General features: G+C 59.2%; 3 protein-coding genes across 8 annotated transcripts in view; 1 reads left to right on the top strand and 2 right to left on the bottom strand.

The window, feature by feature from the left end:
* The window catches only part of ADAM17 (ADAM metallopeptidase domain 17), a 55,885-nt gene extending 52,515 nt beyond the window's left edge, over positions 1-3,370 (top strand). For all 5 annotated transcript variants that reach the window (XM_002722480.5, XM_070069465.1, XM_070069466.1 and 2 more), the window contains 2 exons: positions 1,296-1,346; positions 1,824-3,370. In XM_002722480.5, the coding sequence (XP_002722526.1) occupies positions 1,296-1,346; positions 1,824-2,174 (402 nt within the window). In that variant the 3' untranslated portion in view covers positions 2,175-3,370. The remainder of the gene's footprint in view (positions 1-1,295; positions 1,347-1,823) is intronic.
* Positions 3,321-14,938, bottom strand: IAH1 (isoamyl acetate hydrolyzing esterase 1 (putative)). Of its 2 annotated transcripts, XM_002722481.5 has the most exons (6): positions 14,782-14,938; positions 14,413-14,465; positions 10,052-10,200; positions 8,039-8,200; positions 5,656-5,777; positions 3,505-3,808 (listed from the first exon to the last, which is right to left on the bottom strand). In XM_002722481.5, exons 1-6 carry the CDS (start codon positions 14,860-14,862, stop codon positions 3,626-3,628), a joined length of 750 nt encoding a protein of 249 aa, XP_002722527.1. In that variant the 5' UTR covers positions 14,863-14,938; the 3' UTR covers positions 3,505-3,625. The 2 variants fall into 2 exon arrangements, with proteins under 2 accessions (XP_069925568.1, XP_002722527.1); XM_070069467.1 differs by lacking the exon at positions 14,413-14,465 and having other exon boundaries at positions 3,321-3,808; positions 14,782-14,901.
* A 549-nt stretch (positions 14,939-15,487) lies between these two features.
* CPSF3 (cleavage and polyadenylation specific factor 3) overlaps positions 15,488-25,396 on the bottom strand; it is a 40,220-nt gene continuing 30,311 nt past the window's right edge. Inside the window, exons 16-18 of the mRNA XM_002722482.5 lie at positions 21,180-21,249; positions 17,412-17,508; positions 15,488-15,650 (exon numbers count right to left, since the gene is read on the bottom strand). Of these exons, the coding sequence (XP_002722528.1) occupies positions 15,549-15,650; positions 17,412-17,508; positions 21,180-21,249 (269 nt within the window). The 3' untranslated portion in view covers positions 15,488-15,548. The remainder of the gene's footprint in view (positions 15,651-17,411; positions 17,509-21,179; positions 21,250-25,396) is intronic.

Genomic DNA, 25,396 nt, shown 5'->3' on the forward strand with positions numbered 1-25,396 from the left:
CTAGGCCACAGCGCCGGACCAAGCACCGACTTTTAAGTAATTCAGCATTTCATGAAATTGCTGCAGAATCCCAACCATGTGTTTTTTGGAAAAGGTAGAAATTTGTTAGCAGAGTGTGACCTGCTGTTTCCAGTGACATTCCTTGGTTAACCCTGAAGAGCTTGTCTAGGACAAAGCTGAACAAGCAGTTCTTGAAGACACCATTTGTGTGTGGGTGGCTGTGTACTCCGCGCGGTGCTGCAGGACTGGCGGGGCGGTCAGGACTCCCGGCCCCGCGTCAGCAGCCCGTCTCCTCCCTGGCCCTCGTCGCCTCCAGCTTCCTGCCGTGCAGAGCAGGGGCTCAGCTGCTGGGCCCTTGCCCTTCCCGTGGGAGAGCTGGGCTGCTCCCGGCGTGCACCCCTACCTGAGGGCATCTGGAGAGTTCTGTCTCTCAAAGAAGCGTGTGTGGAAAATGGAGTTGAAAGATAGTGTGCATTTCCATGAACTTTTTGAAGACTTCTTGTAAAATTTCTTAGAAATTGTGTACTTCCAAGTACAGAAGGCAGGTCAAGTGGATGTGTCTAAGATCTCTGGGTGAACAGCGTTTTCAGGGTGACTTTGTTACAACGGCGAATACCAACCGTCAGCCTTTCAGAGGTGTTCCCCGCGCACCTTACAGATTCTCGGCATTACCCTGGGGGTGTTCCGGTCCACAGCAGCGTACGGGTGGGCAGACCTTCCACCCTCACGCAGAACGGGCGGCGGCCGTGACCGCACTGGGCGTCTGAGGAGCTCTTCTCAAACCTCGTCTCCCACGTCACTTCTCTCCTAAACGTGGGGGGTGGGCGCGGAGGCTGTGGCGTGCGCCCCTCTGAGGGGGAGCCCCTGCCCAGCTGCCGGGACAGAGGCCTGGCCCTGCCCTCCGCCTCTCCCCTCCTCGCCTGCTGCTCTTGCCTGGGGCCCCTCGAACATCCCTTCCTGGGGCTGGCGGGAAGAGTCGCGACTGTCACCACGCCTGTCCTCGAGCGGCCGTGCTGGGGACGTGCAGAGTGACGTGCAGGGGTGACGGCCCCTTGTCACCAGCCGCACCTCAGCGGCAGCCAGCAGCCAGGGACAGCTGCCTTCTCGGGAGACGTCGCTCAGAAAGCAGCTCTCAGAGGCGCCCGTTCTCTCAGTGCCAGAACCTTCCTCGGGCCGCCCTGCAGAGCGTTGCCTGCGGTCCCCCCGCACCCACCGCAGCCGAGTGGCCTGCCAGGACGGACGGCGTCAGGCTCAGGGCTGTGTAGGGGTGACCTCGTCTTGCTCTTCCTTTCCAGGATAAGAAGCTGGACAAGCAGTATGAGTCCCTGTCGCTGTTTCACCCGAGTGTGAGTATCCGCAAGTGTGGACAGAACTTCCCACGGGCATGGGGCCAGCCGTCGCACTCACGGCGAGGCCTCGCAGCAGCACATGGCGAGGGTGGGAACCTTTTTCTGCCAAGGGCCACTGGATATTTAAACACCGACCGTGGGCCATGCGAACTCACCAGCTCAAAGATCGGCCTGCTCTAGGTTGGCTGGGTTTTGAGTCCTCCCCGCGGCTGCCTTGGCAGGGCCAAACCAAATGATCCTCCCCGCGGAGGAGGGTGGAGGCTGGCGGCAGCTGTCCTGAGAGCAGTGACTTCTGATGGCTTCGGGTCCTCTTGGCGGGGTACGTCAGGTTAGGTTGTTGGAGCTCCTCGGGCTGAGTGAGCCTCACTCAGGGCTTCCCTGAGCACGGGGACCACAGCGCAGACAGGGCGGGGGGAGCTGGGAGGAGCTTTGAGTCCCCGTTGACTCCCATCAGTTAACGCCTCGTCTTTCCAGAACGTGGAAATGCTAAGCAGCATGGATTCCGCGTCGGTGCGCATCATCAAGCCCCTCCCCGCCCCGCAGACCCCAGGCCGCCTGCAGCCCCTGCAGGCCGTCCCTGCGATGCCCCCTGTACCCGTGGCTCCGAAGCCGGACCACCAGAGAATGGACACCATCCAGGAAGACCCCAGCACGGACTCGCACGTGGACGAGGACGGCTTTGAGAAAGACCCCTTTCCCAACAGCAGCGCGGCCGCCAAGTCCTTCGAGGACCTCACAGACCACCCTGTGACCAGGAGCGAGAAGGCCGCCTCCTTCAAGCTGCAGCGGCAGAGCCGTGTGGACAGCAAGGAGACGGAGTGCTAGTGCAGGGCCGCGTGAGCCCCGGGCTCCGGTGTGCCCGTGTGTAGGTGGGACCTGAAGTCGCAGCAGGCACCTGTGAAGTTCTGGGCGACCCCAGGAGTGGCCTCGCAGCAGATGCCCGTCACAGGTTCAGGGACTGCTCGGGCCGCCCGCCCCGCCCCCTGCTGGAGAGGTCAGGTGCATCTAGCTTATTTTGAGGCTTTCAGGTTTTAGTTCCTAATCATTAAAGTGTCCCTGGACCTGTGGTACCAAAGCAGAAATACAGCTGGATGATGTCAGATATTTACGTTTTTGTAAATTAACCCTTTGTGTTGCTAACAGCACTGATGAGCAAGCTGATCTGATGTTTCTACACTGTAATGGTCCACTGTGGTGTTGAGTTACTTGTGAGGACGACTGGAACAGTTATTTATTTTTTTGCCTTAAAGGAGATAAAGCTATTTCTACATTATCTCCAAAACGTGGGTCTTCTATCTGGTGTTACCCATGTCGGCAGCATGCGGAGAGAATCGGAGTTAATGTGGCTCTGGAACGTTCTAGACCACGTGGAGCTGCAGACGGCACTCCTGCCTGTCTGAGGACTCCAGCGTGCTGGGCGGTCTCTGTGTAGTCTCGTCCGCCCAATACCACGCGATGCTCGGGGAAAAAGTTCCCAGGAGTCCGGCTGGCTGTGTTCCAACACTAGTGGGGAAGTGTTTCTCCCGTAGAAACAGACCTCTCTGCGCAGGCCAGGGCGTGCTGAGCCGGCCAGGAGGGGCGCGCAGCAGGGCCCAGCCCGGAACGCCCAGGGGCTCTGCACTGCCTGCCCCGTCACTGCTCCAGGACGCCTGTGTGGAGGACAGGCGCGTCAGTCCAAAGTCTGGTCTACAGTTACCGTTGGGAGCTCTTTCCTATAGCCAGCACATCTTGACCAAGGTAACTCTCAGACCTTGAGGGCAGTTAACCAAACCTGTGACAAATCATGCCTCCCCCACCCCCACGTTTGTTACCCAGATACTTGTCATACTTGTTACACTAATACTTGAACGTGTACCTTACGGTATTTCCTGTCCTTTACCTTGTCATGATATCCTTGTATTTTCGCTGTACTTTCAGAGTTTGATGCAAAGTGAGTGAGGTGTGTGGGTATATGTATGAGTGAAACTGTTCTTAGCAGAATGTAAGGACATTTTTTATAAAATTGTTGACTTTTTACAAAACCAGAATTGTCTTTTTTGCCACTTACGGAATTAACAAGCTGCTCAGGGTATGTTTTATAGCTGTGGCACTGACGATACCCGCATCGATCAATAAATACTTAGTACCAGAGCCAACGTGACCCAAGTAGAAAGCATCCCTGAGAAACCCCGATGCTTTATTAGAGCGGCGGCGGCGGCTCAGCCTTGGGCAGGCACTGCTGGTCGCTCCCTGGGATCCACTCCGCGCCCGCAGCCGCCGTGCCTTGCCGTGCGCGGCTAGTGGTCTCCGTCTCCCAGCAGACTGAGTTCCGGCTTCGCGTCTGCCACATCCTGCCAGTGAGGAAGCAGCAGGGGCAGGGACGCGACCTTCCCCTCGATCAGGGGCCAGAGGTGCGAGAACAGGAACTCACTTCCCTCTGGGGACAGATGCAGCCCGTCCGACAGGTAGGCGGAGAAGTCCTGGCGGGGGAGAGCAGAGTGAAAGGCCCTAAAGTGTATCAGAAAGTCGGCCCCCGGCTTGGGCCACAGGTGAGTCGGGGGCTCAGGCACACGGACACCTTCCTGGGGCTGTGGGGTGGGCCGCGGCCTTGTCCTGTGGCTCTTGGGTGACGGTCCATCCACGGACGTGAAAACGCACGTGCCTTTGCCTCGCAGTCGCCTACAGATCGGCAAGTCGGTAGGCACAAGAACGCGCACTGTCTGGCCCCCCTTAGCTCGAGACGGCTCACCCCGGAGCCCCCCTCCCAGTGAGCGCTCCCCTCCTCAGCCTCGTACACCCTGGGTGGAGTGAGGACTCGACTCTCCCATCACACCTGCCCCCAGGCCTCGGGTGACCTCTCAGGAAGGGCTCAGCTCTGGAATCCCAGCGCGGTGAAGTGAAAAGGACGCGTGACCGGCACCCGCCGTTTGTGTTCAAGCGAGCTGCCGAGCCCCCGGCCCAGCCGGGAAGGTGCTAGACGAGACAGGAGCCTGGCGGCCAGGGCTGCTCGCCGCAGAGCTGCTGGCAGAACTGGCTGCCATTCGCTGTTCCTGGCGTGCAGCAAGTGTGGAAGTGTGGACAGCTACCAGGCTGCTGTGGGTAGGAATTACGGGGGGACTGGCGCTGTGGCATAGCAGGTAGAGCCACCACACCGGGTTCCCATGTGGGCACCAGTTCCAGTCCAGCTCTCTGCTGTGCCTGGGAGAGCAGTGGAGGATGGCCAAGTGCTTGGGCCCTGCACCCACGTGGGAGGCCTGGAAGCTGCTCCTGGCTTCAGATCGCCCAGCTCCGGCCGTTGCGGCCATCTGGGGAGGGAACCAGCAGATGCAAGACCTCTCTCTGTCTCTCTCTCTCTATAACTCTGCCTATCAAATAAAATCTTAAAAAAAAAAGGGGAAAAGTTCACCTAGGTTCATGATTCTTGGCTATTTTTGTTATTCCTTCCTCTGTCCAAATGGCCACTCCTAGCCGCCATCAGGCAAGGACCCCAGGGACCGCCGAGTCCTCCCTTGGTTAGTGCCCCTGCAGGAGGGCATTGCAGGAAGTTCCTACTCTGGAACACAAAATTTTGGAACTCAAGCATAACTGTTTTTACAGTACATATTTTCCATGAATTTTTGAAGCCTGCAATGTATGGATTTTACCAAAATAAACCTTTTAATTCTATTTTTTCATGAGCTTTTAAAAGTATCCTCAGGGGGCCGGCACTGTGGCAGCAGGATAAGCCTCTGCCTGCAGCACCAGCATCCTACATGGGTGCTGGTTTGAGTCCTGGCTACCCCTCTTCTGATCCAGCTCCCTGCTAATGTGGCTGGGAAAGCAGTGGAGAATGGCCCGAGAGATTGGGCCCTGCACCCACACAGACCTGGAAGACGCTCCAGGCTTCGGTCTGGCCCAGCCCCCGCAGTTGCAGCCACTGGGGAGTGAACCCCTGGCCGGAGGACCTCTGGCGGCCCGGCTAAGCCGCCGTCCGCTGTCTTCCTGCGGGGCTGCGCCATCCTCCATGGGCTCAGCTTTCAGGCCGGCTCAGAACTACAAACCCCCAACGCTATCAGCCTGACCTGCACACGGCTAGAGCTGCCTGCCTAGTTCTCACTGTTGTCCTGGGCCATCCGCCACTGCCTGGAACCAGTGTCTGTCTGGGATGCTGACGTTGCAGGAGGAAACGACGTCTACGCCCTCGTTCTCACTTCTGTCTCCCACGTTCACTCCTAGCTGAGGAGCCGGCCACATGGCTGGGTTTGCAAGCTGCCCGCCTGGCTTCCTGGTGCGTGCCCCACCCTGCCCCCCACCCCCACCCCACGGAAGGCCAGAGCAAGCCACTTACCTGGCTGTCCTCCTGCATCAGGGCCCACAGATTGAGGACGTCAGTGCCACAGTCCTGAGCCACCTGCACACACGCACTGGCGTACTCTCCGACAACCGCATTCACACGATTTAATTTGTGACCTGTTAGAGAGCAGAGCCCAGTAGCAGCCGAGACTCACGCTGGTCCTTGGTGCAAGGTCCGCTGAGCTTTTAGTTCCCATTTCCTGTGGCAGGTGTTCGGTACGGGCTGGGACAGCTGCACCCATACCAGAGTGCCCGGTTGGAGTCCCGGCTCCTGTGCGGCCTAGGGGGCAGCGGGACAGGGGGACGCCTGCCGTCCGTGTGCGAGAGCGTGTGGAGGTCTGGGCTTTGGCTCGGCCCCGCCGGCTGTGGCACAGACGGGAGCTGCCCCTCTGTCTCTCCCGTGCCTGCTGTCTGAGAGGCAGTGACCGAGACTGTCCGCCAACTGCTCACCCCCAGATGCCCCAGAACTCCAGGGCTCTCCCGGCAGGGGGCCGGCAGGCTCACAGTGGGGAGGCTGGATCCCAGGTGGGACTTACCACCCCTGGACAGTTGCTAAGGGGCAGCCGTGGGCTTGGGCTCACTTGTGTGTGCTGCGCTGGCTGAGGGCAGGCAGGAAAGACACAGCCAACCCTGGGAGCTGGACGCTGACCCAGATTTCCTGCGTAAAGAGAAGCCGCTCCGGCATGGTGGGCAACTGCGGGCTGGGCCTGGAGACAGAGCAGTTTTCTCTGCCGGCAGAGCCCCCGATCTGGGGCGCACTGTGAGTAAACTCGCACAGACCCAGGGCACAGCGCGCGCGGGCCTCGGCCTCTCCTGGCCCTGCTGTCCCGGGGGGTGGGTGCTACGCTGGGAGGCAGGTGCTACGCTGGGAGGCGGCCGTGCTGCTGCCGTCCTGGCCGGGCTCACAGGTCCGCGGGCAAGGCCGCAGGAGCTGACGGTGTCCGGGAACTGACGGGAGTGATACAGTGGAGAGAAAAGCTGAAGACACGGGACAGGCTGCGTGTCGTGTGTGCGTGGGGGGGAAGGGGGGTAAACGTCCCTGGTTCTGCTTCACCCACGGATCGACTGTTTGCAAAGCCCACCCACGTTACCATCAGCTGCGCCTGAGACCTCATCAGGTCAATGAGCTGTGATCTCTGCCTAGCTCTGCTCACCTCTGACCCATGGGCAAAATTCCCCCTGGACTACAGCGTACAGGGCGTGAATGAGGAAATGAAAGTAAAATGTAAGAATTTTGGGGGCCGGCGCTGTGGCAAAGCAGGTAAAGCCTCCGCCTGCTGCGCCAGCATCCCATATGCACGTGGGTTCGAGTCCCGGCTACTCCACTTCCAATCCAGCTCTCCGCTGTGGCCTGGGAAAGCAGTGGAAGACGCCCCAAGTGCTTGGGCCCCTGCACCCGCGTGGCAGACCCGGAGGAAGCTCCTGGCTTCAGATCGCCCAGCTCAGGCCGCTGCGGCCATCTGGGGACTGAACCAGTGGATGGAAGACCTCTCTCTCTCTGAGATAAACAAAAAATAACCTGTCCTAGCATGACCTGTTTTCCTTGTGTTACAGGGCGCTTAGGGAAGTTCCATAAAGCCCTTCAGAGACACGGCCGCTGCACGCGGGGAACAGCTCCTCGGGACAGCGCAGACGGCTCGCACTGCGGGCTCCCCACGGAGGGCGGCTCCCCAGGCAGAGCGCAGGCCCTCACGGGGGAGCGGCTGCCCGCCCCCTCCTGCCTTCCTCGGAACCTGTTTTCGTGTCTGTTTTCATCCACTTGAACGGCAGAGAGGCTTCCATCCGCTGGTTCACTCCCCAGGCGCCCCGCAGCCAAGGCTGGGCCCCCACCCGCTGCCTCCCAGGGGCCTTCACCAGCAGCTGGAGAGGGACTGGTGGCGCCGGGACTCAGGGCGGTGTCGCCTGGGGACGTGGGTGCCCCAAGCACCTGCCCCAGGACCTCTGTCCTGTCAGCTCTCAGGGGTGAGGGAACGGAAATGCAGGCGGACGGGGACCTGCAGCCCCCGCGGGCCTCCCGGGCTGGTGCAGGCTCGCCGGGGCTCGCGGGCCTCCGGGGCTGGGGCAGGCTCGCCGGGGCTCGCGGGCCTCCGGGGCTGGGGCAGGCTCGCCGGGGCTCGCGGGCCTCCGGGGCTGGGGCAAGCTCGCCGGGGCTCGCGGGCCTCCGGGGCTGGGGCAGGCTCGCAGGCCTCGCTGGCCTCGCGGACTGGGGCAGGCTCGCCGGGCTCGCGGGCCTCCGGGGCTGGGGCAGGCTCGCCAGGCTCGCGGGCCTCCGGGGCTGGGGCAGGCTCGCCGGGGCTCGCTGGCCTCGCGGACTGGGGCAGGCTCGCCGGGGCTCGCGGGCCTCCCGGGCTGGAGCAGGCTCGCCGGGGCTCGCTCACCTTGCGCGATGCACTCCTTCTCCCAGGCCGCTTCGCAAAGCGGGGGCGGCGTGATGAGAATGACCCGGCTCTCGGGGACGCCCACGGACTGCAGGTACTGCACCATGCTCCGCAGGTTGCCGGCGTACTCGTCCAGGGGGACGTGCTGCTTGGGATTCTCATCTGTTCGAGAGCAACAGCACACGCAGGGTCCCTCACAGGGTGCTGGGACTGCAGGTGCAGCATGGCACCGGCCCAGTTCCAACCCTGGCTCTGTCGCCAACTCCACAGGCCCCCGGGCGGACACTCGACCCTCCCGTGCCTCCTAGTGCGGCTGTGCAGATCCCACCGGCTGAGTGCGCGCGTGCGTACGGCCAGTGCCTCAACGAGGGGTGGTCTCTAGGTAGAGTCTCGCCAAGGATGGCTACAGTGCTCTGCAGACCACAGGCAAGGAGAAGGCCGTCACCCGGTCCTGCCGTCCACGCAAGTGCCGCTGGCATCGGGCAGGCTGTTCAGGTTTCCGGTGCAGATGTGTAACTTTAAAAAGAAACCTAAGAGGGCCAGCACTGTGGCGCCAGCATCCCATACGGGTGCCGGTTCGAGTCCCAGCTGCTCCTCTTCTGATCCAGCTCCCTGCTGTGGCCTGGGAAAGCAGTGGAGGCGGCCCAAGTCCTCGGGCCCTGCACCCGCACGGGAGACCCAGTGTGAGTTCCTGCCGTCGGATCGGCCCGGTTCTGGTTGTTGTGGCCTTCTGGGGCATGAACTCCCTGTCTCCCTCTCGGATAAGATCTTAAAGCAGGAGCTGACACTGAACGTACAGGACTTCCCTTCCCCGCTTGTGTCCCTCAAGTCTTCAAGTAGCATTTAGTAGCAGGTGCCTGTAGCCAACCCCGTTTCCTCACTGGCAGCACTTGGCTGTCTGCTCCGCGGAGACCGGCACACGGGCATCCCTGCACGCAGACTGCTGCCCGCCCCCTCCGTGTCCCTGGGCAGGCCCGGCCCCCACGCCCACGCCCACGCCCGCCGGCTGCCTCCCTGCTCACGGCGGTGCCCGCCCGAGTCCCGCGTTCTGCTGGCTGCTGAATGGAGTTCCCGTGCCTCTCCGCATGTGACTGGGCTGTTGGATTTCTCCTCTTTTTTTTTAATTTGAGAGGAGAGTTAGAGTGAAAGGGACAGACAGAAAGGTCTTCCATCCGCTGGTTCACTCCCCAGATGGCCGCAACAGCCGAAGCTGTGCCGATCTGAAGCCAGGAGCTTCCTCCAGGTCTCCCACACGGGTGCAGGGGCCCAAGCACTTGGCCATCTTCTGCTTTCCCAGGCCACAGCAGAGAGCTGGACTGGAAGAGCAGCTGGGACTCGAACCAGCACCCACATGGGATGCCGGCACTGCAGGCAGAGGATTAACCCACTGCACCACGGAGCGGGCCCCAGGTTCCTCCTCCTGGGAGTGGCCCGTCCCTACCCCTTCTACCGCAGTTACTGTTTTCCTTGTTGATGTCTACATTAAAGGCATTATCCTTTGTCTGCCACACTTTCCAAATAGCTTTCCCTTTTCTTCTTTATAACTTTCTTGGACTCTGCCTCGGTGACCACCTCCATAGTTTTCATGCTTTGAAGGTGTTTCTCCTGGTCCCAAGTTTGATAAAAACGCACCTTTTAAAAACACTTTCACTTTTTGGAGTTCCCTGGCATTTTTTTGGTACCATGTAACGTGCAGGTTTCCTTTAGGCCTAGCTCAGTCTGCAGCGACTGTGTCCGTGTCCACACGTGGCCCTCTCCCAGACGGCGGAAGTGCGGGCCACGGCTTCCCCTTCTCACCACAGAGGGCAGAGAGCAAGCCCCTCCCTGTCTGCGGCCAGTTCTCCCAGTGCCAGCAAACCCGGAGAAGCGGAGGGACGGCCCCTCCGAGCCCGCAGCCCCCACCCCGGCAGTGCCGTGGTGCGAGGGGTCGCCCGAGGCGTGTGGAAACGGGTTGGGAATAAAAGCCAGTTTCAAAGAACACAGCCGAGCTAGGCACACGCAGCACGGCGTCACCTTTCAGCGCGCTGTCGTTGGCCCCGAAGAAGACGGTCACGGCCGCGGGGCTGTCCAGGTCGCGGCCGCTCCCGATGAGCCTCGGCAGGATGATTCTGGCCCACCTGCTGTTGTAGCCTGAAAACCCGCGGTTCAGGACGTCACACTTCCTGGAACGAAGAATTTCAAAGGTGAGCTCGGGGCACCCGCGTGTGCCCAGGCTCCACCTGGCCATGAGACCATTGCGACCTCTCCCGGAAGTCGCCCACAGCAGGGATCCACAGCCACGCGAGGGCTGGGTGTGGCGGCAGAGCTGGGCATGGGCGAGCGAGCCGCCGGTGAGCTGGACCAAGTGTGCTGACGGGGCAGTTCGGGTTGCGTGGACGAACGCTGGGGGTTTCACTTCAGTAATCACGGAAATGTCTGGTTCCCACTCGGACCAGTTCACACCAGGCAGTTTCTCCTCCTTTCTTACAAAGCGTGGGACGGTGGACAGCGGAGGCCAGGCGTGTTGCCTGCCGACGCCCGTGGCCCTGGCAACGTCACCGCCTGGCTGCGCAGTCGCCCGGGAGAGGGGCAGTTTGCAGACACAGCCGCAGGCGGGCGGGCGGGCCGGCTCCCCACACCCGGCTTTTGTAGATTTATGTTGTTCTCTGAACACAGGGAGTCTCGGGGCTTGGCTCACCAGTCGCAAACCAACGGGGTTCACTTTGCTATTTGGTTCAAATGCCTACTTTTCAAAATTAATTTGATTTGAAAATCAGAGTTGCAGGTGGGGCCTCTTCCATCCGCTGGTTCACTCCCCAGATGGTTGCAACAGGCAGCGCTGGGCTGGAGCCAGGAGCCCCTCCTGACTCGCCCACACGGGAGCAGGGGCCCAGATGCTAGGACCACCTGCTGCTCTCTCCCGGGCCGCTGGCAGGGAGCTACATTAAGTGGAGCAGCTGGGACTCGAACTGGTGCCCACATGGATGGTGACAACCCAGGGGCACCACAGCACCACCGGGCAAACCCCTGCTTCTCCACCAAGCAGCTGGGAGCACCTGCAGGCTGTATGCTGTATGCCCAGGCCGGCAGCAGGGGGCGCACTTAACGACACTAAGCGAGAGCACTCAGGTGGCACTGCAAAATCCCAGCAGCAGGGGCCGGTGTGGTGGGGCAGCGGGTAACGCCCCGGCAGTTCTGTCCCGGCTGCCCCTCTTCCAGGCCAGCCCTCTGCTGTGGCCAGGGAGTGCGCTGGAGGATGGCCCAAGTGCTTGGGCCCTGCACCCCATGGGAGACCAGGAGAAGCACCTGGCTCCTGGCTTCAGATCAGCGCAGCTCCGGCCATTGTGGCCATCTGGGGAGTGAACCAGCGGATGGAAGACCTCTCTCTCTGTAACTGTCTTTCAGATCAATAAAATAAAATTTTTTTTTTATTTTAAAAAGGCACTGTGGCAGGTGCCCCTCCAGAGGCCACACCCACACCAGAGCGCCTGCGCTGTCCCGGCCACTCCAGCTCTCTGCTAGCACATCTGGCAGACGGCAGATGATGGCTTAAGTGTTGGGATACCCACAGGTATTTGCCACCCACACGGAGACCCTCATGCGGTTCCTGCTCCCGGTCTCTGGCCCAGCCCTAAATGTGGCCTTTGGGGAGTCAATCAGTGGATGAAGGTGTTTCTGCCGCTGTACCTTTCAAATATATGAAAATAAAACCTTTTTTAAAAGTTGAACCATAGGGGCCGGCGCTGTGGCTCAGCAGGTTAAAGCCCTGGCCTGCAGAGCCAGCATCCCATATGGGCACCGGTTCCAGTCCCGGCTGCTCCACTTCCCATCCAGCTCCCTGCTCATGCGCCTGGGAAAGCAGCTGAGGATGGCCCAGGTGCTCGGGCCCCTGCACCCACGTGGGAGCCCCGGAAGAAGCTCCTGGCTGCGGCTCGGACCAGGCCCGCTTGCTGTGGCCATTTGGGGAGGGAACCAGCACACGGAGGAGCTCTCTATGTACCTCTGCCTTTTGAGTAACAAAAACCTTTAAAAAACAAAAATTGAGCCATATCTTTAATCAGATTCTGAGCGTTTTTATCTGTAACCATCATAAAAATTAGCCATTTCGAAGACTCCAAGAGCTGAAACACTGTACAGTGGAGCTCTGTGGGTGCGCCCCGCCCCACCCCCAGTTCTGAGCGCCCGGCTGTCGGAGGAGCAGACTGAACGTGGGGCCCAGACGTGGGAGGCGCTTGGGCAGCGACTACGCATTTCCTAAAGTCAAGTGAAACGAAGAGTGATTCTAAGGCTTCCTGTGCTGACGTGTCAGTGAGGGGCAGTGCCGTGCCCAGCCAGGTAAGCTGGCCTGCAAGGACGGCACCCCACGGGGTGGCTGGCTGCGGTCCCACTGCCTGGGCCCCTGCCACCATGTGGGAGACCAGGATGGAGTCCTCGCTCCTGGCTTGGGCTTGACCCAGCCCCGGCCATTGCAGCCATCTGGGGAGTGAACCAGTGGATGGAGGATCTGTCACTCTGCCTTTCAATTAATTAGATCTTTTGTTAGATTTATTTATTTGAAAGGCAGAGTTAGAGGCAGAGACAGAGAAAGGTCTCCCTCCCACTGGTTCAGTGCCCAGATGGCTGCAACGGCCGGAGCTGAGCCGATCCAAAGCCAGGAATTGGTCTCCCATGCAGGTGCAGGGGCCCAAGCACTTGGGCCATCTTCCGCTGATTTCCTAGGCCACAGCAGAGAGCTGGATTGGAAATGGATCAGCTGGGACTTGAACCAGCGCCCATATGGGATGCCGGCACTGCAGGCGGCAGCCTTAGCCACTACACCACAGCGCCAGCAGGTGATTTTTATTTTCAAGATTCATTCATTTATTTTCATCCACTCAAAAGGTAGAGACAAAGACCTATCCGCTGGTTCACTCCCAAGGCTTTCGCATGTTAAAGCCGGGAGCCCAGAACCCCATCCTGGTCTCCCACACGGGTGCAGGGGCCAAGGACCTGGGCCATCCTCCACTGCTCTCCCAGGCCACAGCAGAGAGCTGGACTGGAAGTGGAGCAGCCGGGACCAGAACCGGTGCCCACATGGGATGTTGGCACTGCAGGCAGTGGCTTTACCCACAATGCCACAGTGCCGGCCCCCAAATAAATAAATCTTTAAACAAAGAAGAAACAACTTAGATGATTTAAAAGGCGTTCAGATGCCTTTTTTTTTTTTTAATTTTATAAGATGCTTTTTGTAACGAGCATACAAAGATCTTTAAAGCTGAAACTTAAGAATTTATCCCCATGGGATGAGGACTTGTAAGCGCCCCAAACCCACCATCTCTAATGTTCTAGAGGGCGGACGTGACGCCAGAGTGAGAAATCCCACCCCAGCCCTCACTGGCAAGTCACAATGCACAGGCTCTGTGTGGAAGGCAGCACAGATGGGCTGGGTTTAGACTTGGGTCTCATGGCCAAGGGAACTCATGTGTACACGCAAATCTTTCAAGTTCTGAAAAAAAAAACAAACACTTTTGGTCCCAAGCATCTGGATCAAGGGATCCTCGGCTCCTACTTTAATACCAGGTGGGTAGCTGAGGGCAGTACAATCAGCTACGTGTGTGGCGTAGCAGGTGAAGTCCTGCCTGCAGTCCCGGTTGCCCCTCTTCCAGGCCAGCTCTCTGCTGTGGCCAGGGAGTGCAGTGGAGGATGGCCCAGGTGCTTGGGCCCTGTACCCCATGGGAGACCGGGAGAAGCACCTGGCTCTGGGTCGGCACAGCCGTGTCCACTGCGGCCATTTGGGGAGTGAACCAACAGATGGAAGACACCACCCCACCCTCCACCCCTGCCCTGGTAAGACTGCCTTTCAAATAGATTTATTTCCAAGTGTTAGGGTGAGGGGGAGAGAGAGGTCTTCCATCCACTGGTTCACTCCCTAGATGGCTGCAATGGCCAGAGCTGGGTCAGGCTGAGGCCAGGAGCTTCTTCCAGGTCTCCCACGCGGTGCAGGGGCCCAAGCACTTGGCCGTCCTCCACTGCCCTCCCAGGCCACAGCAGAGAGCTGGATGGGAAGTGGAGCAGCCGGATCTTGAACCGGCGCCCACATGGGATGCCAGCACTGCAGGCGGTGGCTTTACCTGCTGCGCCACAGCGCTGGCCCCAGGCAAATCTCTTTTGTGTAAAGTTAAGTCCTAGTAACCCTGAGACCGGGGGTCAAATCCAAACGGCGAGGATGGTTCAGGCCGGGCAGGTCAGAGCAGGTGCCCTGGGGGCCCGGGTTCCCCCACAGCTGAAGCTAAGGGGGCTGGGCGGTGTGGACTGAGGGTGCGGCGCCCAGGAGGGCCGGCAGGGAAGGGAGACCCCTCCCCACGCCTGGGGGCAAAGTCCTCCGGCTGCGCCCCGGCCCCGGCCACTCCTCTCACCTGACCAGTCTGTGCGCCAGCGCCGCTCCCCAGCCACCCTGCTGGAAAGAGAACTGCGGAGAGAGGCCCGTTACCGCGCGCCGGCCCGCACCCGCCCTCTCCGCGGAGCCCGCGCGCGCCTGTCCCCGCGCCCGGACGGCGACCCTGCGTAGAGCCAGGGCGCGCGTGGAGGGAGTCTCCCTTCCCCGGAGCCGTCTTCCTCAACAATGCTCGCGCGCCAGGGCGCTCTGCGTCCACGCCACGCTGACGGCCCGACCGGCTGCACCAGACGCGGGTGCCCGCAGGGCCCGGGTCCGACGGCCGCTCTCGCGCTCCAGGGCACCCCGCGTCCCCCGGGGGCGGACGACCAGCCCGCGACGGTCGGGCTACCTGGGTGATCGAGTCACCGAACAGCAACACGCGAGGCCAGACCAGGAGACCCCCGGAAGACACCGTCTCCCGCAGCGCCATGGTCGCGCCGGCCGCCCGTCGGCTCCAGGCCGGATATCCGGGGCCGGGGGCGGGACTTCGCGGCGCGGGGCGGGGCCCGGCCGCCTGCCCGTCACCAGCGTCTGCGCCTACGCAGCTCAGAGTCCCGCCCACGAGTTCCCAGAGTGGTGTCACGGCGGCCGCCCGGCTATGGAACGCCTGGCTCCTCGCTTCTGCCCATTTCCCCCTGGCCTGCGGGCCGTGGGCGCTCTCCAGCCGGGGTCTGCATCAGCACGGAGCTGCAGCCGGGCCCGGTGACCGTCCGGCTGGGCGCCTGCTGCAGGAGGGGCCAGCACCGCAGCAGAGGCCAGGTCCCTGCCTGGGGAGGTGGGACGGACCCCAGCACCCCGACGCGAGCCTGCACCCTGTGGCCCCGGACCCGCGGGTGGCAGAGGCCCGCGTCAGCCGCAGCCCCGGACCCGCGGGTGGCAGAGCCCCCTCCGCGCGTGGCGCCTCTGCTCACTCCAGCCCGCAGCACAGAGCGTGCGCCCCCTGCAGTAGCACACAGTGTTCGGTGGGAGCCGTCTCCCCGCACCTCTGCCCCGCGCGGTGTGGCTGCGGCCCACGAGGGCGGGGCTCTCTGGAGGAGTGGAGACGCCGCCCCAGAGAAGAGACCACGCGTTTTATTAAGTCGCACAGCAGAGTCGGGGGTTTACACGGAGTGCGGCTCAGTGCACGGGCGTGAGCGCCTCGTACAGCCGCTGCGCCGCCAGCTCCACCATCTCCCGCAGCGACTCGTCGTCCTCGCTCCCCTCTTCACACTCCACCGTCTGCAAGGAAACCAGAGAGCCGTCAGCCGGGAAGCCGAGCAGGGGTGCAGGGAGCTCCGGGGGAGACACTCAGGGATGGGGCGGCGTAAGCAGCAAGCACACCTGACCCCAGGAGGGACACGGGGTGGAGGGGCAGACTAACGAACCACACGCACTGGGCAGGCTGTGCCGGGGCCTGGAACTCGGATCTCCCCTGTGGGTAGCAGGGTCTGGGCCAGGAGCCATCACTCACGGCCCGCAGCAGCCTCAGTAACAGGAAGCAGTTGGATTCGGGACGCAGGCACACAGGCTTCCATGCAGTTCCCAGACTGCCCTGGGGAATGCACACGCCCTCTGCGCCCCAGGGCCTGGACAAGAGTCCCCTATGCATTTCAGCATCGCTGGGTCCTTTCTCTCTTTGTGCTGATCATTCATACTTCAAATTTGCATTTCCTCTAATTCTCTTTTTAAAGGTTTACTCATTTCAGGGGGCGGTGCTGTGGCGTACTGGGTTGGGGCTGCGCCTGCAGTGCCAGCATCCCTTATGGGCACCGGTTAGAGACCCGGCTGCTCCACTTCCAGTCCAGCTCTCTGTGGCCTGGGACAGCAGTAGAAGATGACCCAAGTCTTTGGGCCCCTGCACCCATGTGGGAAGACCCGGAGGAAGCTTCAGATCGGTGCAGCTCCAGCCTTTGCGGCTAATTGGGGAGTGAACCGGCTGATGGAAGACCTCTCTACTTCTCTCTGTAACTCTTTCAAATAAATAAATCTTAAAAAAAAAAAAAAAAGAAAGAAAAGAAAAGAAAAGAAAAGAAAAAAGAAAAAAAAGATGTATTCATTTCAAAGGCATAGCGAGAGAGGGAGAGACACACACATGGAACCACCTGCTGGTTCACTTCCTCAATGGCTATGAGAGCCCCATTCTGGTCTCCCGCGTGGCTGGGAGGAGCTTCCCCTGCACATTAGCAGGAAGTGGGCCTGGGAGCAGATATTCGGCCACGGGATGCTGGTGTCTCCAGCAGCAGCCCCGCCCCGCTGATCAGGGACGGATCTGAATGCTGTCCTCTGCCTCCTGGCCACCTGTGTCTCTCCAGTGAGATACCTACTCATGTTTTCTCATTTATAAATATCAAAGTAACATCTAGTGATTTCTCAGACACCTACAGAGTCAAAGAACACAGAAATTAAAGACCCCGCAGAGGGGTGGGGTGCCCGTGGAGCCCATGGAGACCCCGCAGAGGGGTGGGGTGCCCGTGGAGCCCATGAAGCCCCCAGAGGGGTGGGGTGCCCGTGGGAGCCCTTGGAGACCCCGTGGAAGGGTGGGGTTCCCGTGGAGCCCATGGAGACCCCGCAGAGGGGTGGGGTTCCCGTGGAGCCCATGGAGACCGCGCAGAGGGGTGGGGTGCCCGTGGAGCCCATGGAGACCCCGCAGAGGGGTGGGGTGCCCGTGGAGCCCATGGAGTCTGCATAGAGGGGTGGGGTGCCCGTGGAGCCCATGGAGTCTGCATAGAGGGGTGGGGTGCCCGTGGAGCCCATGGAGAGATCCCATGGGAGTGAGGCCCCTGCAGCAGCGTGGAGAGCACTCTGGGGAGGTTTCCACGTCACGCAGACTAGAACAGGAAGCAGGTGCTGGAAGGAGAAGCAGGGTGGGACTACCACACAGAAACGAGGAGAGGAGGAAGCCCAGAACGCGAACGCAAGCTGTCGGGTGTGGGCCCTGGGTCACTCCTGCTTCCACTCTGCTTCCAGACATCTGAGCCGCAGGGAGAGGCTGCCGCGTACCCGAGTCTCCAAGTTGATGTTGGCCGTTCTCCCGTCCACCGTGACACTGAGGAGAGCGCCGTCTTTCACACTGACACAGTCTTCTCCAAATATGTCCCTTGAAAGAAAAAGCGGCTGAATCAGCAGCACAGTCCGACTTCACAGACGCGGAGACACACTTCTTACTCACCTTGCTACAACTTATTAATTCCACGATTAATATGTAATGTGACATATACACACACATGAACCACTAAGACTGCTCTATTCAGCGGCACTGTGCTGGCCACTCCATAGCCAACATTTTAACTAGGACTTGAGCTGTGACTTCGGTAAGGATCCCTTTTGCCACTCGGCAGAGGAGACAGATGCCCACGTAAACTCGCGGTCCACTGCTTTTATCCTCTTCAAATGCCTAGCTGAGTTCATTCATCTCGGTATTTTTTTAGAAGAGATTTATTTATTTGAAAGGCAGAGTGACTGGGAGAGATCTACCCGCTGGTGCCCTCCCCGAATGCCTGCAGCAGCTGGGGCAGGGCCAGGGCAGAGCCGGGAGGCCCTGAGCTTACTCAGTCTGCCCAGGGCTGGCAGGAGGGCAGGCACCTGGGCAGTCAGCCAGCATGGACGCAGGTGAGACACTGCTCAGCCCCGCTCAACCCGCACAGAGAGGGGAGGGGCAGCCACAGCTCTGCTCCTTCAGGCAGTTCCGAAGCTGGAGGCGGGGCACTGGCACAGCGGTTGAGACACTGCTTGGGAGGCCAGCGTGCCGTCAGAGCGCCCGGTAGGAGTCCTGGCTCCTCTGCTTCAGTGCACTTCCGGCTCAATGCGCACCTTGGAGGACGGCAGAAAGTGGCTCAACTACGTGGCTCCCTGCCGTTGGGTGGGAGACCCGGAACTCCTGGCCTCAGCGTGGCCCAGCCCTGTTGTCGTGCACATCTGAGGAGTTTGCCAGCAAATGGAAGGTCTCTGTGTCTCTTTCTGCCTTTTGAATAAAGTGGAAAAAAATATTGGGAATATGACGTAGCTGGGTCACTAGTGCCAAGGAAAAGCACTTTATTTTAAATAAAGATATACGCAAAAGGACAGGACAAAGAGGTTTCGTTTTCATGTGATTAACTGCCGGTCGCTGAAACAAGCCAGCACTGAAGTTCTCCTATTTAATCCCACTGTTCGCAGGCTCCTGTCGACTTGCAAGTTCGAACACTGCCCGTCACACTGACGAAGCCAGAGCAAGCTGTGGCTCTGTCTTGTGTCTCTTCTCGGAATAACTGCGTGGTTCAGTGTTCATGGGGCAGGCAGGAGGGGGAGGTGCAGGCGGGGGGGGGCAGGCAGGAGGGGGAGGTGCAGGTGGGGGACAGGCAGGAGAGGGGAGGGGCAGGCAGGAGGGGGAGGTGCAGGCGGGGGGGGGCAGGCAGGAGGGGGGAGGGGCAGGCAGGAGGGGGAGGTGCAGGCGGGGGGCAGGCAGGAGGGGAGGTGCAGGCGGGGGAAGTGCAGGCAGGAGGGGGAGGTGCAGGCGGGGGGGGCAGGCAGGAGGGGGAGGTGCAGGTGGGGGAGGTGCAGGCGGGGGGGCAGGCAGGAGGGGGAGGTGCAGGTGGGGGGGGCAGGCAGGAGGGGGAGGTGCAGGTGGGGGGGCAGGCAGGAGGGGGAGGTGCAGGCAGGAGGGGGAGGTGCAGGCGGGGGGGCAGGCAGGTGGGGGAGGTGCAGGCAGGAGGGGGAGGTACAGGCGGGGGGGCAGGCAGGAGGGGGAGGTGCAGGCAGGGGAGGGGCAGGTGCAGGCGGGGGGGGGCAGGCAGGAGGGGGGAGCAGGCAGGAGGGGGGGCAGGCAGGCGGGGGGCAGGCAGGAGGGGGCACAGAGGCCAGGTGCATTGAGTTGAAGGGCTCGCAGACTCTTGCAGGTGCCCCTTGGTCAGCTCAGGGCCGGCCAGGGCAGTGCCCCTCCTGCACCCCCGCTGTGGTGCCTGCAGAGCCACTCCAGGATCACAGGCTGCGGGTCCTGTAGACGCCCCCGAGCAGTGCTGCCCCCAGCAGGACGTGCCGGGACACCCTGGGCTGGCCCACCCCACTAACATAGGCCAAACTGCGTGTGTGTGTACGTGTGTGTGTACGTGTGTGCATGTGTGTGCATCTCCCCTGCTCCCAGCCTGGGCAAAGTCCCGCAGCGTTACCCGCCCACCAAAGGGGACAAGCGTCTAACAGAGGCTCTCAGAGGCCAAAGCTGGCGGGCGGGTCAGCTTCCAGAGAGTGCAGAGCAAGGCCCTCTGCAAGGGGGGCCGGGGGAGCCAGGGGGGCAGAGAGGAGAAGGGTGGGGGGGGGAGCCGGGGGCTGGGGGAGCCAGGGCAAGCCGAGGGGAGCTGGGGGAGTCAGGGGTCTGGGGCCGGGGTGAGCCGGGGGGCTGGAGCCAGGAGTGGGGGGCCTGGGGAGCCGGGGGCCCAGGAGGAGCAGGGGGGAAGCCGGGTGGGGCTGGGGGAGCCAGGGGCCCGGGGGCCTTCTCAGCCGCAGCAGGAACCATGTCCTGAGCTGTTGCTGCTGCTCCTCTGGGTGACGCAGCGTGCGTTTTGATCAGAATGACAACACCAGGAACACCCTTCCGAAATGCGTGAGGGCTCATGTGAGCAGAGTCACCGTTAAGGTCCGTCACTGTGTACAAGTTAGCGAGGGTTCCTTTAGAAAGATGAGCGCTCCTGCGTTGTCCCATAGGGGATAAGCCCCTGCCCGAGACACGGGCGACCCACAGTGGGGCTGCTCTGCTTCCCATCCAGCTTCCCGTTAGTGCACCAGGGAGAGCAGCGGGAGGGCCCGAGCGCTGGGGGCCTGCCACCGTGTGGAGACCCAGGATGGAGCTCCCGGCTCCCGGCTCCCGGCTTCAGCCTGGCCCAACCCTGGCTGTTGCTGGCATTTGGGGAGTGAACCAGCAATCAATGGAAGATCGTCACTCTGCCTCCAAATAAATAAATAAGTAGACAAATTCATTTCATAAGTGTGGATTTTGGGGACAGGAAGGCGAAAACAGAAATGTTAACATGAAAACCTTCCAAACATGCCGAACATTTTATTTCATTAAGGTGCCTAATGAAGTAACTTTCAGTTTCAAAACAGAAGCACCCATTCAGTCAACAAGCATAGGAGACACTGGTACAAGCAGCGTGCTGGACGCCGAAATCACAGAAACTCCCTACTGTAGCTACCCACTCTGAAGAAACCTTACGTTTACTTTATTTGGAAAAGCGTTCTGAGGTGAGGTTCACAGAGTGCTTGCAGCAAGGTGGTGGTTAGAAAAATGCTGAGCTGAAGGTATTTCATAATTGCAGACTCCCTATCTGAGCAGAGTCTAAAGAGAAACTATTCTTAACGAAGAATTCGCATCTACGTAAATACCTAAAATATTCCTTAAAGGCATAAAGACACGTGGTGAGGTTGTTAGAACTTATCCTGGATGGCCACGCCTGAAAGACCACCTGCTGTTCACCCTCCAGAAGCCCCAGCAGCTGGGGGCTGGGTCAGGTGGAAGCCAGGAGCCAGGCACGCCATCAGCGGCTCCCACAGAGGTGGCAGGGACCCGCCTACGGGGGTCAGATGACTCTGCCTGCCTTCCAAGAATATCCCAAGAAGCCACAAAGAAGGGGACGGAAGTGGCTGACCACACAGGTCACACGCTCCGCGAGCTGGAGTGCTGAGCTGGAAGAGAGCAATTCAAGGGTTCCTCCAGGGGAGAAAGCCGGGCTCCCACAGCGGCCAGCGCTGGCCGGGCCTGAGCCCGCAGGAGACCCAGCCCGGGCCCGGAGAACTTACTGCAGCATGATCTCCAACCTCTTGCTATAAACGTGCATTTCCAATTTCTTAGAAACCTTCTGTACTGCCCCTGGAAAGAAAATGACACAAAGTTCCATTTAACGACAGCACGTTCAATTTCCAAATGCCCATTTAGGAAAACTCCCAAATCAAGAACCGGAACACAGTAACGGACAACTCAAAGTGATTAACTATGGAATCCTCCACGTGACAAGCTTCAATTTGTATCATCTACCTGCTACGGCAAATTGGTATTTTTATTACTTTCTTTCATGTTCTTATTAAAGAACCACAAAAGACATTTCAGATTATTATCTCCAACTTTACATTTACGAGCAGAGGTGAGTAAAGTTCCACCTCTAGGAGTTCTAGAACATCCAGACCAAAGATCTGAGGTCTATTTAAATTGTTGTATAAATTTATGGGGCTGGTGCTGTGGCACAATGGGTTAAGCCTCTGCCTGCGGCGCCAGCATCCTCCTTGGTTGCCAGTTCAAGTCCCAGCTGTTCCACTTCCAATCCAACTCCCTGCTAATCTGCTGGGGAGAGCACTGGAGGATGGCCCAAGTGTTTGGGCCCTTCACCCAGACGGGAGACCTGGAAAAAGCCCGTCTCCTGGCTTCAGACCAGCCCAGCTCCAGCCACTGCAGTCATCTGGGAGTGAACCAATGGGTCGAAGATTCTCTCCCTCTCCCTCTATGTCTGTGACTCTGCCTTTCAAATAAATAATCTTTTTTTTTTAAAAAGCTATGTAAATTTATCATTCTTCTATATACAACACATCCGATTATTTTATACATGGCGCATTTTTAATCTGGAGTTTGAAATGAGCCCTGGCACATCACTGAACACCTCCTGTCTAGCAGTTTCTCGAAACTTCTACCCCTAGCTCAGAGCCAAGGGGAAAGAGAATCTGAACCTGTCTACACAGACAGACTTGTGAACACCCACAGCAGTGACAGTTCTAGAGCTGCAGGGTAGAAACAACCCACATGTCCATCAACTGGTGACTGGACAAACAAAACGTGCTCCAGCCCCCAGTGAGGACAGAACTCGGCCACACGAGGAGGGTGTGATGTGCCGATCTGTGCTCTGACGTGGCTGCATCACGCACACGTCACACTCCGCGAAAGAAGCCAGTCATGGAAGACCAGGTGTGTAGGATTCTACTTATATAAAATCCGTCCAGAGCAGGCAAACTCACTGAGACAGACGCAGGGCAGGGATTCCCGGGAGGAGGGCAAAGCAGAGACTAGGAGAGCAGAGCAAAGGGTAGAGGATTTCCTTCTGGAAGGAAATGCACGTTCTCACGTTCTCCCAGTGCATTAAAGTCACTGAGCTGGGCGCTCTACATGGCAGAGCCCCACGGCCGCGGTTACATGCCAGGAACCTGCTCCGGGGCCGGCGCTGGGGCGCAGTGGTGAGCTGCAGCTTGTGACTCCAGCATTCTCTACAGAGCTGGGTCAGGTCCCGGCTGCTCCACTCCTGACCTAAGCTCCCTGCTAATGTCCCCTGGGAGCGGAGCAGAAGGGCCCCAAGTGCTTGGGCCCTGCCAGCCATGTGGGAGACCAGGAATGAGCTCCTGGATCCTGGCTTCAGCGTGGCCCAGCCGCAGCTGTTGGCCATTTAGGGGGTGAGTCAATCCGTGGGTGAAAGATCTCTCTGTCTCCTCTCCCCATCTCTGTCACTCTGCCTTCCAAATAAACAAACAAACACATAAATAAATAAATAAAACTGCTACAAGAGTAATGTGGATTTTATAATCCTTCATATAACACACACACACACACACACACACACAAACATACACACCATTGAGAAAAATGCCAGCAGAAATTTTATGGCCTCACTCATAAATAGGGAAATATGAGACACCCTCTCCATATTTTTTAGATTTCAGAGGCAGAGAGAGAGAGAGAGAGCGAGAGAGAGCGAGTGAGAGAGAGAGAGCTCTCTCATCTGCCGGTTTACTCCTCAATGCCTATGACAGCCAGGACGAGGCCAGGCTGACCCTGGGAGCCAGGAACTCAATACGGGTCTCCCATGTAGGAGACAGGGACCCAATTACTTGAGGCGTCACCGTTACCTCCCAGGGTCTGCATCAGCAGGAGCCAGAGCCAGCACTGAACCAGGCACTGTGATACGGGATGCAGGCATCCTCACCCGTCTCACCTGCTAGGCCAAACGTTTTTTTTTTTTTTTTTTTTTTTGACAGGCAGAGTGGACAGTGAGAGAGAGACAGACAGAAAGGTCTTCCTTGTCCGTTGGTTCACCCCCCCCAATGGCCACTGCGGCCGGCGCACTGCGCTGATCAGAAGCCAAGAGCCAGGTGCTTATCCTGGTCTCCCATGGGGTGCAGGGCCCAAGCACTTGGGCCATCCTTCACTGCACTTCCGGGCCACAGCAGAGAGCTGGACTGGAAGAGGAGCAACCAGGACTAGTACCCAGCGCCCCTACCGGCACTAGAACCCCGTGTGCCAGCGCCACAGGCAGAGGATTAGTGTATTGAGCCACGGCGCTGGCCAACTCCTGTAGTTTTTAAAAGATTTCTTCAATATGCATTCAATTTCCCAGCCCAAGTAATTATTTGATCATTAAATACTATTAAATTTGTGGCATGATAATCTATATACATCGCAGCCATCTGGGGAGTGAACCAGCAGATGGAAGACCTCTCTGTCTCTCTCTGCTTCTGCTTCTCTGTAACTCTGCCTTTCAAATAAATAAATCTTTAGAAGAATTTATGACAAACTTCTCAGACACATACACCAATTGTGAACTCAATCAGACAAGCATAGTTGCCCTGTGTAGGTCTGTTAGAATAGTACATGCTGAAATAAACATGCTGAAAACATGTAACACGGAAGAGCACGATGGGCATAAGAACATAAAAGAATGCCTTTTTAAAATGCATAAGCTGGGGGCCTGTGCTGTGGCGTGGCAGGTAAAGCCACCTGCAGTGCCGGCGTCCCATATGGGTGTCAGTTTGAGTCCTGGCTGCTCCTCTTCCAATCCAGCTCTCTGCTGTGGCCTGGGAAAGCAGAAGATGGCCCAAGTGCTTGGGCCCCTGCACCCATGAGGGAGACTTGGAAGAAGCTCCTGGCTCCTGGCTTTGGTATCAGCCCAGCTCTGGCCATGGTGGCCATTTGGGGAGTGAACCAGCAGATGGAAGACTTTCTCTCTCTCCCCCTAATAAATAAATAAATAAATCTATCTTTAAAAAAACCAAAAAAGGAAATGCACAAGCTTTCCCGTGTCTGGTGACACAGGCACTGAAGGGAACACACCACACGGACACAGAACCGGGACCGAGGCGGAGGAGGTCAGGACGGGAGGCTGTCTCACAAACGCGCCTCGACAGGACTGGCAGCCTTTTCTGCAGATGCCGGATGGTGCTGTCAGCTTTGTGCACCGCGGGTCTCTGCCAAAACTACTCAGCCCTGCTGTGACGACATCACAGCAGTGCAGGACAGGCCTGTTGTCCAGTAAGTCTCCTGCCAAAGCAGGTACAGCCTGGACTAGGCCTGGGGCCCAGCTGCAGACCCTCTCTGAAGTGCTGAAATTGCAACTCTGGGTGGGAAGAGGTCAGTCGGATGATAATCAACTTGTCAAGCACAGCCAAGCAGCGAGTGTGTCAGCCCCTGCAACCCTTCCCATCTGCAGGGGGAGCATGGACTCCTTACCAAGGCCTCCGTCACTCAGCTCCATGGGTGGCCCTCGGGCCGGTAGTTCGTGGCTGAGACTCATCCTGACTGCGCCTCCCCTCACCCCTACAGCGAGCCCCACTTCCAAAATCATCTCCAGAACCCGAGCACTTTCCCAGCTCCACGGCTCAGACCACGTCTCCCATGTGGTCCTAACAGACCGCACTGCCAGCTGCCCTCCTGACAGCCCTCTCCCAAGCACCACAGCAATTCTTTAAAGACTCGGTTTGGGGGTCAGTGCTGTGGTGTAGCATGTAAAGCCCTTGTCTGCAGTGCCGGCATCCCATATGGGAGCTGGTTCCAGTCCCAGCCGCTCCACTTCTCATCCAGTTCTCTGCTATGGCCTGGGAAAGCAGTGGAAGATGGCCCAAGTCCTTGGGCCCCTGCACCCACGTGGGACCTGGAAGAAGCTCCTGGCTCCGGACTGGTGCAGCTCCAGCCATTGCGGCTAACTCAGGAGTGAACCAGCAGATGGAAGACCTCTCTCTCTCTCTGCCTCTCCTTTTCTCTCTGT

This window comes from Oryctolagus cuniculus, chromosome 2 (assembly GCF_964237555.1).
Source record: "Oryctolagus cuniculus chromosome 2, mOryCun1.1, whole genome shotgun sequence".
Lineage (NCBI taxonomy): Eukaryota > Metazoa > Chordata > Mammalia > Lagomorpha > Leporidae > Oryctolagus > Oryctolagus cuniculus.

Bases quoted from the DNA above. Each gene is read 5' to 3' on its own strand.
- IAH1 (XM_002722481.5), bottom strand. From the start codon at position 14,862: ATGGCGCTGCGGGAGACGGTGTCTTCCGGGGGTCTCCTGGTCTGGCCT. The intron at 5,778-8,038 runs GTGAGCGAGCCC...GCTCTCTAACAG, and splicing joins GAAGGAGTGCATCGCGCAAG to GTCACAAATTAAATCGTGTG. The intron at 3,809-5,655 runs GTAAGTGGCTTG...CTCCCCCGCCAG, and splicing joins TGATGCAGGAGGACAGCCAG to GACTTCTCCGCCTACCTGTC.